This window comes from Anabrus simplex, chromosome 7, assembly GCF_040414725.1.
Source record: "Anabrus simplex isolate iqAnaSimp1 chromosome 7, ASM4041472v1, whole genome shotgun sequence".
Taxonomy (NCBI): Eukaryota; Metazoa; Arthropoda; class Insecta; order Orthoptera; family Tettigoniidae; genus Anabrus; species Anabrus simplex.
The window spans coordinates 286722479-286735091 of NC_090271.1; the positions used below are offsets into that span (position 1 = coordinate 286722479).

General features: G+C 37.5%; 1 protein-coding gene across 4 annotated transcripts in view; it reads left to right on the top strand.

Annotated features, from left to right (window-relative positions):
* Positions 1-12613, top strand: part of LOC136877571 (zinc finger protein 124) — a 58485-nt gene that overhangs the window by 32283 nt on the left and 13589 nt on the right. For 2 of the 4 annotated variants that reach the window (XM_067151722.2, XM_067151720.2), the window contains exon 2: positions 4015-4155. The exons of 1 other annotated variant lie outside the window; for it this stretch is intronic. In XM_067151722.2, the coding sequence (XP_067007823.2) occupies positions 4105-4155 (51 nt within the window). In that variant the 5' untranslated portion in view covers positions 4015-4104. Of the gene's footprint in view, positions 1-3213; positions 3323-4014; positions 4156-12613 lie in introns of those variants that run through there. One more of the 4 variants, XM_067151723.2, reaches the window with a different exon arrangement.

Here is a 12613-nt window from a genome sequence, read left to right on the forward strand (position 1 = left end):
TTTTATTGAATTTTGTTTGGTAAACACTGAACATGTCACCAAAGATCTTTGGCATGCCGACATGGTACGTCATGGAGTACCAAATTAACTTTTTTCTGCCTTTCAAATAGCCCACAACCTCTGCCGGGTTTGTACCTGCGATCTTGGGATCAGGAGGCACTATCACTGATCCACAGCGGGAGCTGAGTTGAGTGTTAAAAATTTCTTACAAAGTTCTCAGATTTTTATGATTCTTGTGGTTTGAATAAGATATGTGATTTCTTCCTGTAGGATTGAATAGGAGCTACATTATAGACAATGTTTGGAAGTTTAGCTTTCCTTCTTTATAGATATCTCAAAATGCATCTTCCTTATGTATTTCTCTTTCACTTGCCTTGACAATATATGTACAAAGAGAGGACATATTTGCTTAACTTTCTTATTTGAAAATTTGAGATTAATGCCATTCTTTTCATTGTTAACTTTAGATAATATAAACTTTAAAATTTCTTAAGTCTGTTGAACAAATTACAAATTTATAAAAATAAAAACCATTTTATTAATAACTGAATTACGTATTTTGCAGCACAAGAACATCCTCAGATTCTATTGAAATCACTCTTATATCATGTGTATGTATGTAGGCCTACAATATTGTTTATGTTGTGTAATCACATCTGCGCACCCTATCCGCATGGCCAACTCGCTCGGTGTTCCCTGTGTTTAATGTTGCTTCTACTTGTGCCAGGTTCTCACTTCCATCTTTCCTATGAGACCTCCCTTGGTAAATTTATGTTCTCTTCTGACCCAACAGTATTAGGGGCCTGGGAAGTCACCAGTACCTTCGTTCTTTGAAGGATGGTCCTCGTCTATATTTTGCTTGTGTTAAGATAGGATGATAGCCCAGTTGAATTTCTGTTTAAAACAGATCACCTCCACCATTCGTTGAAAAATGCAATATAATACCTCTCCCTTTTCTAATCACTCCATTCTATGTACCATTGCAGCCTGGAAGTTTTATGATGCTTTGTTCATGGTAGTTTGGAAAGGACAATGGTCACAAAGCCTTACTCTGTATAAAAGTCAATTATTTGATATAGAACACATCAGATAATGTATTACCATATTTGCCGTTACTTTACTAATACACTAGATGAAGTAAAATAATCTATATCTTTACCAGTTGCCTATTCTCTCTAACATTGTCACTATTTGATGTCCAGAACATTCACCTGTGACACAGTGGGTAATTTCTAGCATCCAGCCGGTCAAAAATAATATTTTTCACTCCTGTATTTGATGCGCATTTTCTGTGAGCCGTGTTTACAAGACTCTTGAGTACAGTAATGAAGTATTGAAAGGTTGCGCTGTCTGGTTATCTTATCTCTCTGAAGACCTAAAGTGGCTCTTCTCCGTTAGGGGATAATATTATAGCTAGGCAGCGTACAGTTGTTTTTATGTGAGGGCTTGGTAAGGGCGTCAGAACTAAATATTTCTTTAGCGTGTTATATTAGATGAAGGCATGTATTTTATACAGTATGGAGCATTTTCTGAAAATTACTACTGTATATTATTGTCTGGGATGTGTGCTTAAATGTCAGGTACAGGATGTCCAAGCGCTATCTAATTATACAAATTTGAGCTGACTTTCAAAATGGATTGTTTTTGATTTCTGTAATGAAAGTTTGTGGAGGAGTTGTCTATACTTTAATGAATAGAAAGATGTGACTTTTTGCTGCAACCAGGCGCGTCCATGAGAGTAATTAATTTTTCCAGAAGCCATGTACTCTGTAACCTGGAGGTCGGTTTTCTAGCTGTTGAGGAACAGCAGGGAATTTAAGCGGAATAATTATATTGCGAATGTTGTAATTGAACATTTAGGCCATGAGGATTTTTCCGAGGATATATCCTAGTCAGTAAGGGAATCAGTCAGTATTTTGTGAGCTAAAATTCAGACATGTTGGGCAACATATAGTAGAAAAAGGGACAAATTCTTGAAGTACAAGAAAAGTTGGTTGAACAAGAAAGTGAGCCTTGCAGAAGGACGTGCATCACAATGTCAAGATGAGCCTGCCAGTACTAGCACTCGAGGACGTCCGCGTAAACTGTTCGCAGAATTTAGCGAACGGTCTAAAAGAAGGAAAACTAGAACACTTCTTGAAGAAAAAACACAAGAAGAGATGGTTTCTGCCACTCAGATAAAGAGAGATTTTCACAGGGTCGACCATTAAGTGATGAGTGTCTGTATTGCATTTCACTTGTATCCCTTCAGCTTTTGTTTAGCCACCCAAGCACCGGAAACCAGGATACAATTTGGCATAATCCTAGACCATCATCATCTCGTTACTGCAGGCCTGTTAAATTATAGTTCCAGAAAGAAACAACCGACTTAATCCGGGACGAGGTGCAATGTATTAGTGTCCAGGAAGAGAAGTTATTGCCTACTATGGTAGTCGTGAATGATGAAAAGCAGTAGTGGTTGAACATGAGCTACATTTCACTATGGTACATTGTCTTCCTATCAGTCTTCCCAAAGGTGTTATATATGTGGCGCATCCCCTAAAGAGATGAATTTATTCCTGAAGTGACTGAGAGAGTAATTAACCCAACAATACTTAATTTTGGGTTATCACCACTTTATGCATGGATTTGATGTTTCGAATGCCTTTTACATATAGCGTACAGACTTGACGTAAGAAAGTGGCAAATAAGAGATGCCGAGGAGAAGAAACTGGTTGAAGAAAGGAAGAAGAATATACCGGTTCGGTTCAGGGAGAAAACGTGTTTATTGGTTGATATAGCGAAGCAAAGTGCTGGTAATACTAATGATGGAAACACCGCTAGAAGATTCTTCAGATAGGCTTCCACTTCTGCTGATATTACTGGAATAGATCTAAAAATAATAAACCATCTACTTGTCATCTTAGAAACTCTTTTGTATGGGTATGTCATTGATAAAGTGGCATTTGGCATGTATGCAGAGTAAACTATACAATTGTACTTACAAAAATACAAATGGCACTACATGCCTGTAACTTTGCATAAACTCTTGGTTCATGGAGAGGAGATCGTTAGGCACTGTATTATACCTATTGGACAACTCTCCGAGGAAGCCCAAGAGACCAGGAATTAAGATAATAAGCGTTTCAGAGAAGTATTCACCAGGAAAACCTCCAGAAAAGATTACCAGCTTAGGGAAATCAAGGAAGAGGAAGTTGATTCCGCTTTCACGAGAAGTGCTCAACTTACTGTCTGAGCTTCCTGTATCTGGTTCTGCCGAAGGAGATAATGACAGTGAAGTTAGCGATTCTGATGGAACTGCATCTAATGAGTAAATTGTTTAGTAAGTACATATATCCCTGTATCTGTTTTTAAACATTCTAAACAGCATTTCCCACTATTAACATCTATTTAATTTCTTAAAGTTATAACAAAAAATGATTAAAATTACTAAAATTACTAATGCTTTTCTTAGCATAGTAATTTGTTTCTTGTACTTGATTGACCACACCCTTAATTATCCCCAATAATAGCAATTACATACTAAGTTTTATGTAAATCGGTCTATTAGTTTCCGAGATACAATTTTTGGCCGGCCAGATTCCTGATATTACGCACCGTGCGTGACCTGCCCGTTCTTTGCAGAACAGAAACACTGAACCTGACAACTGTGCAATTTTCCTATAATTATGCATGGCAACAGTACAGTTTCTTTGACTACTGCTAGTTGTCTTAAGTGTGACATCCTTAATGGATTTGGTTACCTGTGGTAAGCAAGTACTGACAGACCTAAGGCCACAACATATTTTACAGATTATTATTTCAATTTTAACTGAGATTATGGATCATCATCCATGTAAGATCTTATCAGGTCTATAGTCACTAAACCTGGACTAATGAGAGTATAATGTTTATCATTTCACTTGCTTTGCTGCTGCTACTACTCTCTTTGCTTCTTTAGGTCATACATATTGAATAACATTGTATGGCACAAACTACTACTAGATTATAATGCTCTTTTTTTGTTTCTTTTAGGTCATACATATTGCAGTTGGTGATGGGCTTCCAAAATTTGTTTGTAGTGATTGTGAGATAGTGGTAAATGATTTTGCAGACTTCTGTAAAATGGTTCATGAGGTCCAGAAAAGACTGGAAGGTGAAAAGCAAAGTTTTGAGGTAGGAACTAAAGGAATTATTTATTTATCTTTGTTCTAGAATGACCAAAGTGGAATGATAAATATATTTGGAATACAACCAAAGTTCTAAAATCGAGATCTTGGTACATGCAATACAATGTATTGAAAAGGTGGACCCAAATAATACATTAATTTACTCTATTGTAATTACAGTTCAGTACGGATCTATCATTATGAAACTTATTTCATTTAATCTTGGTACATATGCCATATTTATTCATGTATATCTTATATGTTGTTAATGATCTCGGGTGACGATTTAAGAGCCATATAACTCTTGAAAATTCTTTCTACCACCATCGGTGATGTTCTGTTGGTCCACAATTCGTCCCACCTATTGCTCTACACCACGCCTTTCACTGTATGAGACTCTGGCAAAGTATAGTCCTGTCCAGATTATGCCACTCCACTTGACAGGCTTCTCAGAGTTCGCCTACAGTAAGATGTCATCTGCTTCCCCTTGCCCTTTTGAGGAGTCCAGACACACAGAAGTTCATTGGGGAACTATACGGTGACTTGATTGGAATCTAATTGAAGGGAATAGCATGTGTTCCTGTTACTGTTTCCAATTGTACCAGGAATTGGTGGGGTGAAGCAGGGTGTGAGTGGATGCCATATCTTCATGTACCCAAACATTGTTTACTGCTGTGCTGTATAGTATTCAGGGCATTAGTTTGATAGTCAGAATTGATTTTCACATTTTTAGCTGCTCAATAAATGTCTAATTTTTCATGATAGCAAAACCCAGAATTGCCATAAATCCTTTGGAGAAAACTTCCCTGTATTTGTGATACCGTATTTTTAAAAAAAACCTGCATCCTTAGAAAATTGCACAGGTTTATTGCAGTCTTTAAAGTAGATGTATGCTTCATCTAGTGTGACAATGTACTTCTATCTATCACCTGCAAGATACCGTTCCAACAGCTTCCTACTGTTGGATGTTCTTTCCGTGATGTGGTGAGACAGTAGAGAGAGAGAGAGAGAGAGAGAGAGAGAGAGTGGCCCTTGTAACACGACGGCTCTGGTTGATTATGGTGTTGACAGTATATACTGGTGTGAACTTACTTGCAGTAGATCTCTAGGTGAAGGTGTTTTATTTAGAGCGAGGGCATTAACCTTCATTATCATCCCAGGAATCAGCTCATGACAGCAAATGGATTTGCCTGCCTTTTCCCTTACAAGATATTAGAATCATTCCGTATTGACGGTTTTCACTTTACAAAGGAAAGGATTAAATGTATCCACCTAATTCAGTACAAAACATAATTCCATCATTAGATGGAGCAAAAAAATTCAAACATGTTTAGACTCGTTTGAGCCATTCAGTGAAATAGGGGGGTGGGGTTAAAGCAATCTACATAATTCAAGCTAAAAATGTGCTAAAAACATAACGAAGGAACAAATGAAAAACAAAAGAGACAAATATATAAGTAATAATAACAACGTAAACGTTTCCACCTTTTCAATACTAAAATATATTCACAAAATTATAAATTACACGGTACTAGTTTCGACCCATCTAGGGGTCATCATCAGCCGTATTGGAGCAAAGATCACTTTTGGCGAAATCCTAAGAAAATGTTATGTTATTTCGCCAAAAGTGATCTTTGCTCCAATACGGCTGATGATGACCCCTAGATGGGTCGAAACTAGTACCGTGTAATTTATAATTTTGTGAATATATTTTAGTATTGAAAAGGTGGAAACGTTTACGTTGTTATTATTATTACTTATATATTATTCTCAGTTCAATACGGACCAAAAACATGAAATTCATAACCATTAACAAAAGAGACAGACGGAAATAAAAGCAATAACAATATTTACATCACTAGATGGAACAATAAATAACTCACTGAGACAAATTCAGTGAAGAAAGGGTTAATATAAAACATAATTGAATCCATAAATGTGCTAAACCTAAGAAGAAAATAAAATAAAAGATAACAGACGGAAATGAAACATAAATGCTAATAGTGAGGTTGTGGACCTCTTAGACTAAATTTTTTTTTAGCTTGATAACAATTCAAAAAACAGGACAAAATTACTGTGTTGAAAATTCAGGCTGACAGTCTGTGTTTGTAGAAACACCATCCCACGAATGGCTAGGAGGAGAGCGAAAAAGCTTGAGAAACCAAGTTTGAGAGGAAACAACGTGCCAGATGAAATGTACGTGATAAATGATAAAAACGCTGATGAATTAAAATTTTTAGAAGAACAGCATTCTCAATTTCTTCTCAGTTCTTGAAGATTATCTCCAATGCTGGCTAGGTGTGTTTGCCTTATTTTAAATGGTCGGGAGGGGAGCAACAAAATTGAGAAGCTGTGTTAGTGAAGTAACAGGTGCATGGTAAACTGTAAGTGACCATAGTGGAAACCGTCAATGAAGTTCCATTCTGTAATGGAAAAAACGAGGTTGTGTGAGAAACTTGGACTGATAAGTAAAACGTGTAAAATGGGTGTGAAGAAGACGTTAAACTTACGGTACTTAAAAGGTGGTTGTCCTCTCAAATCGGCCTGGCCTTCTCAAAGTTAGCGGTCCCGTTCGTACGATCGAGTCTATTGTTGGCTCAGCTGTATTTGCGAGGATGGGAGGAGCGGAGAGGGAAGGGGGTTGCAAGGCTGGTGGGAGTGGGGAGGGGAAGTGATAGTGAGTTGGAGAGATGGAGGCCAGGCTTGTTTTTATTAGAGAAGTTCTGACAAATATATGGAATGAATGTTTCAAGTAGAATGTTCCTTTTCTTTCCGTTGATTTCATTTGAATTGTGAGAGGGGTTCATAAACTGATCTAAATCGATGTGGATGCTCTTGAGAATGTTGAGTAAGGTGCCTTTTTGCTCATAATGCAAGATCTTAAGATCTTTATTTGTTGATGTGTATTCGTGGCTGGATGCTTTATGATGTTCACTCATAGCTAAAAAATGATTTTACCGAGCTCGATAGCTGCAGTCGCTTAAGTGCGGCCAGTATCCAGTATTCGGGAGATAGTAGGTTCGAACCCCACTGTCGGCAGCCCTGAAAATGGTTTTCCGTGGTTTCCCATTTTCACACCAGGCAAATGCTGGGGCTGTACCTTAATTAAGGCCACGGCCGCTTCCTTCCCACTCCTAGTCCTTTCCTGACCCATCGTCGCCGTAAGACCTATCTGTGTCGGTGCGACGTAAAAACAACTAATCAACAAATTAATCTAAAAAGCCACCTAATCGATACTTTATTTCTTTTGCCTTTGGCAAACTTAAAAATACATTAACAAACACAGTACATGTTTCGACCACTTAGTGGTCATCTTCAGCTGTATATAAAAAAAATCTTAGATGATAACATTTAAAAGCAAGCACATTGGATCTTAAAACTATATCCCATGGGAATCCAAAAACTATTGTACTAAATGCTTTAAATGAAATGGAAGATGGGGGAGGGGGGGGGGTAAGGAGATTTATGTGAATGATACTTAAATTACAGTATCATTTACAATTGTGTTTAAAAACTTAAATGATGAAAAACATATTTAAAATAGTTATGTTAGCTGTTCCTTTCGCTATGTCTTAAAAATTATAAAGCAGAATTTGTTTGAGGATCCACCCAGCCTCTGGGGGAAATATTTAACTACTACTCTCTCCTCTTCTTTCTAGCCTTTTCTCAATTACCTAGCGCAGGATTTTGTATGGACTTAGCCTAGTTTTCCGGCCGGATTCCTTTTCTAACAGCAATCATATGTGGAGGGATATATAACGTACTCACTATTGCGTGTTTCTGTGGTTGTTTTTCATATGATGTGTTGTATATACTTGCTTTTAGCCTTCTTCCATAGATCTCTAAGATTATCGGGATCTATTGTCTCTGGTAAGATATCATTAAGTGACCAAAGATTAGAGAGCGGCGTGTTAGGAACAAATTTCAACATGAGAGAAGCTGGAGTGAACTTATGGGACTCATGAACCGCCGAATTTAAAGCAAAGGCCAACCAGTGCAGGGACGTATCCCACCTGGAATGATCCTCATGACGAAATGCAATTAGAGAAGATCTAAGATTACGATTGACCCGTTCAGCTAGAGATGGTTGAGGATAGTATGCAGACGTAGTTACATGAGAGATGGACAGAGGGTAATAAGCTGATGTAGTTACATGTGATATAGACAGGTCAAAACAGAATTTATGGAATAAGTTGGATGTGAATGCCTTTTGCTACATTTTTCAGTGTAGCCCAGTGAAGTTGAAAACAAGAGCTCTGTTATTGCGAGGAAGCAAATTGACTTCACCAAAGCAGGACAAATTTTTTGATGGGACAGAGGGACAAAATTCCTAAAAGCAGGACTGTCCCACTGAAACTGGGACATCTGGTTAATTTATGTATGATTAAATCTTGTGCACCTATCTGGAACATAAAAGTTTAATTTTTCTAGTAGGAGTTGTGAGCAGTTCATCAAGGAGAAGATTAGTTTAAAAATGGAAGGTAAATATATCCAGAAATTCACAGCATTGTGATTGCCTCTGTGCATTTAATGATTATCATGAGGGAGCCCTTGCTCTTATTGATTATCAGGGAATGGATGTATAGTATATGTACTAATAATTATTCAAATATGTACGTATATATCTAGTTATTTTTATTGAAATATGGAATTATATATGGAATTAAAATTACAAAAAACTATCATTTCTATTCAGTATTAAAGTGTAATGAATCTAAACAAAGTAGGCCTACATGGAACATAGTGTTGCACTTCTCATTTTCAACCCTCCGCCCGGCGCGCCTTCTCTTGTAACATGAGAGGGCACGCGACGCACTTCGTGCGCCATGCAGTTTTTCATTTGAAAATTGGTTTTTTGTTTACTTATACCTGAATATGTTTATTTAGGGATGTTTTTAAATGGTTTATTCACATATTTGAATTTAAAACCTTTATTTTTTTATTTACTGATAGTGTTACAGTAACCTGGCCATCGTATTATTTACAGAATTAATAATATGTTACCAAGACAACGTTTCAGTCTTTAGATATCGTTACTCACGACAACACAACTTTCACAGAGATAGTAAATCTTAGCATTCTTCTTGCAAACAAACTTCCTGCACTATGGTTGTGTTGACATTTTTTCTCGTCCACAAGCTTGACATCTGCCTCGTTTTTTCTGGGTATATTGCACAGGTTCCTCCACAACTTCTGTATGGTACCTCATGAGAAATGTCTTTATATCTAGAGGTATACTTGGCATCATTGCACGGGCACTCAGTTGCTCTTTCATCAGCTGAAGAGCTTGATTCCTGAGGTAAATCCTCCTCCTGTCTTTAGGGTTGCTGTCATTGAACTGAAAAACAATTTGAGAATTTATACCAGCCATATTCATCAAAGCATAAAAGACCACCAAAGGCCATCTTTTCGTGATCCTTGCCACTGTGTATGACGCACACATCTGATCCACGGTATCCACTCTCCCTTTAGTGGCATTCTAGTCCAGAATGATATGCGACTTACTTGAGGCTTCGTCGATTGTGCCTGTGTCATGGATGGTAGAGAGTAATATTACAACTTTGTTCTTTTTAGTAACTTGAGATACTAGAGTCAAATCTTTTTGGTAGCCGAATGCTGATGATCCTACCTCTCTACATTTTTGGGGCAGGAGTTCAGCTGGTAATTCTTTCTTGTTTTTTCTAAGAGTTCCAATACAAGTTATGCCCTTTTCAAGTAACTCCTTTGCTAAAGGCACACTTGTATACCAGTTGTCCATAGTCAAGTTTTGGTTAGTACCTTTGATTGGGTCTACTAATCTGTGGACAATTGCAGATGGCAAATTTTTTCACAGAGAAAGGGCCATCTGGCTGCTTGCCACAGTATACTTCTATGTTGCTGGTGTAAAAGGTTTTAGCATCACAGAGTGCAAAGATCGTCAAACCGTATTTTGCCGGTTTATTCGGAATGTACTGTATGAATCCACATCGTCCTCTAAACGGTTCCAGTTTCTCATCTACAGTGACGTACTCACTCAACCAGTAGCTTGTTAAACTTGTCAAGCACATACCTGATAGGAGCAAGCTTGTCAGTTTTCAATCTCTCAGCTCTGGTCTCCTTGTCATCAAACCGAATACAGCAAAGAATAAAGAGAAATCTCTTTGCACTCGAGCAAGCATGGAGAATTCCAGAGTTCGTCGACATTAGTGTGGCTTAGTTTCTTCATGCCTAGTAAGTACAGGACACCAAAGACTGCCATCATTTCACATCTCGTTGTGTCCATTGCGTCTCTTTCTCGTGAGTACTTAATTTCATCCCGATGACCAGTTATGAATAAGTTAGTGCATCTAACAATTTCATCTATCATATCAGAATCTATGAAGAGTAAAAACGCTTCAATTTCCTTTTTTATATCTGTGTACCTTTCAGCTGGCATGGGCAATATCTTCTTTAAAATGTTTTTGCATTTAGTCTTGCATGCAGTAGAGAAATCAGTTTTCCTCCATTTCGTTTTCTTGCCTTTTCCTTCAAAATATAAACTTAATACAGCCTCACCAACATCATCATCGTTATCATCACAACTCTGTTCTGAGTCAGTTTGGTGCTCACTAAATTGAACTTCTTCATTCTCTGCATCAGAAAATTTACTGTCACTGTCTTCTTTGCTTGAATCAGCTAGCTGATCATCTTCCAAGTTGTTTAAAATTTCGCGAATAGCCTCGTCATCAATCAGCACCGACCTGAAAAAATTACTACTATAAGTATGATATTCCTAATTCAGCACTGAGTTGAAGGTTACAGAGAGATAGCTCAAACGTGTTTTCATCTACATAATGAAAAGCAGAACAGATTTATAATAAGTCCATAGAAATGGCAAGAATTTCAAATGTGTTTGATTGACAAGATTTGGAGCTTAATGTATGACAAATAGGCCGTGCTAAATAGATAGAAATATTAAATATGAATCAAAGAGTATCGCCACACAATTTATCAGCGATAGAAATAAACATAAAGACAAAAAAAGTAACAAAGGTACTTGGATAGTTTTACTTACATGATCAGGCGCGCGGAAAGGAAATGTGTCTCTAGTGTGGCACCAAATGGAGGTGCAACAAACATGCCTTCAGCACACGACAGCAGACATTCCACTGGAGGAATAGGCGGGCTAACAAGAAAATGGCTCTCATCCCCTCCACATACCCTGTGAAAAAGGCACGTTGGCGCACTCTGTGCCTCAGTGTGCCCGGTGGAGGGTTAATGTGAAATTCCAAGAACACACAATCTTTTATTCTCTATTATTGAAACAATGAATTTAAAATGTTCTTTTAATTGTTGAAAAGTGAACCTCCTGTTTTCTCTGAGGACAGATTTACAGTATATTGACTGAAGCTTTGTTTAACAAAAGACATAATCGGGGCATGTTTGAACTTCACAAAGTCTACTGGGGTTTAAGTCCAACATTAGCTTGGCACTTATGTTTCCACATAACATTGCACCAACCTTTCTGATTTCTTCATATACAGGATTCTTTGAAAGTACACTGTCCATCTTTATTTTTGCTATATTTGCAGCTTTACCTTCACTACTATTCAGTTGTTCTACAGTACTTTTCACATTTTCAAAACTTTCCAAAAATGACAGTTGCAAGTTTTGGAGCCTTTTGAGTGCTTTTGTGATACATGAAAAATTATGTTGAAATATTTACATGTTTTTTAAGTAAGTACCGTTTTGATATTCCACCGATGCGGCGCTGCAGTCGGCATTCCGTGCATGCCTGCTGTGTACCTGCATCTACTGGCAAGGCTGAGATACCATTGCAGCAATAGTCGCCCTTGTGTACATTTGTTGGCAAGCATTTCAAATGGCCTCGCCGATCGTGAGTCCCGCCAACTGTGAAGTCTGGTCTGTTATTCATTTTCTGAGTGCAAAAGGTTTGAAAGCTATCGATATTTATCGTGAGTGAGATCTGTGCAGTTTACGGACCAAACATTATGAGCGATGGAATGGTTAGTGTTACGGGGATACCCGTGGAGCAGAAAAAGGTTAAAGAAGGTGCGGGTTTGAATGGGTCTAACTACAGTCTCAAAATTAATTTAAAACTTTAACAAAGGTTATATTTCTTTAGAATTAAAAAAAATCAATAACAATATCTCTTTCCGGTCTAACTGCGAGCATAGCCCGTAGTAAGGTTTGACAATTCACTAAAAATCGAGAACGAGCTATGCACGCATTCTGGAGATTACGTTGTGTCTCGTCATGTATTAGTTACGAGAGTATTTAAGCAGATGGAAGTTATTATATGTCTAAGTCAGAGAATTTATGATATTTTTGATCAGCATGCAGTAGATGTTGTCACTCAGTGAGCTCTAAGACATGGCTTATCGTGGCAAACATGTGCTTGACGAAAGTGATATTTTCGATATTTTATGATATATTACAAGTTTATGCGCAAATGAACATATTATTGACATATGAATTCGAAACAA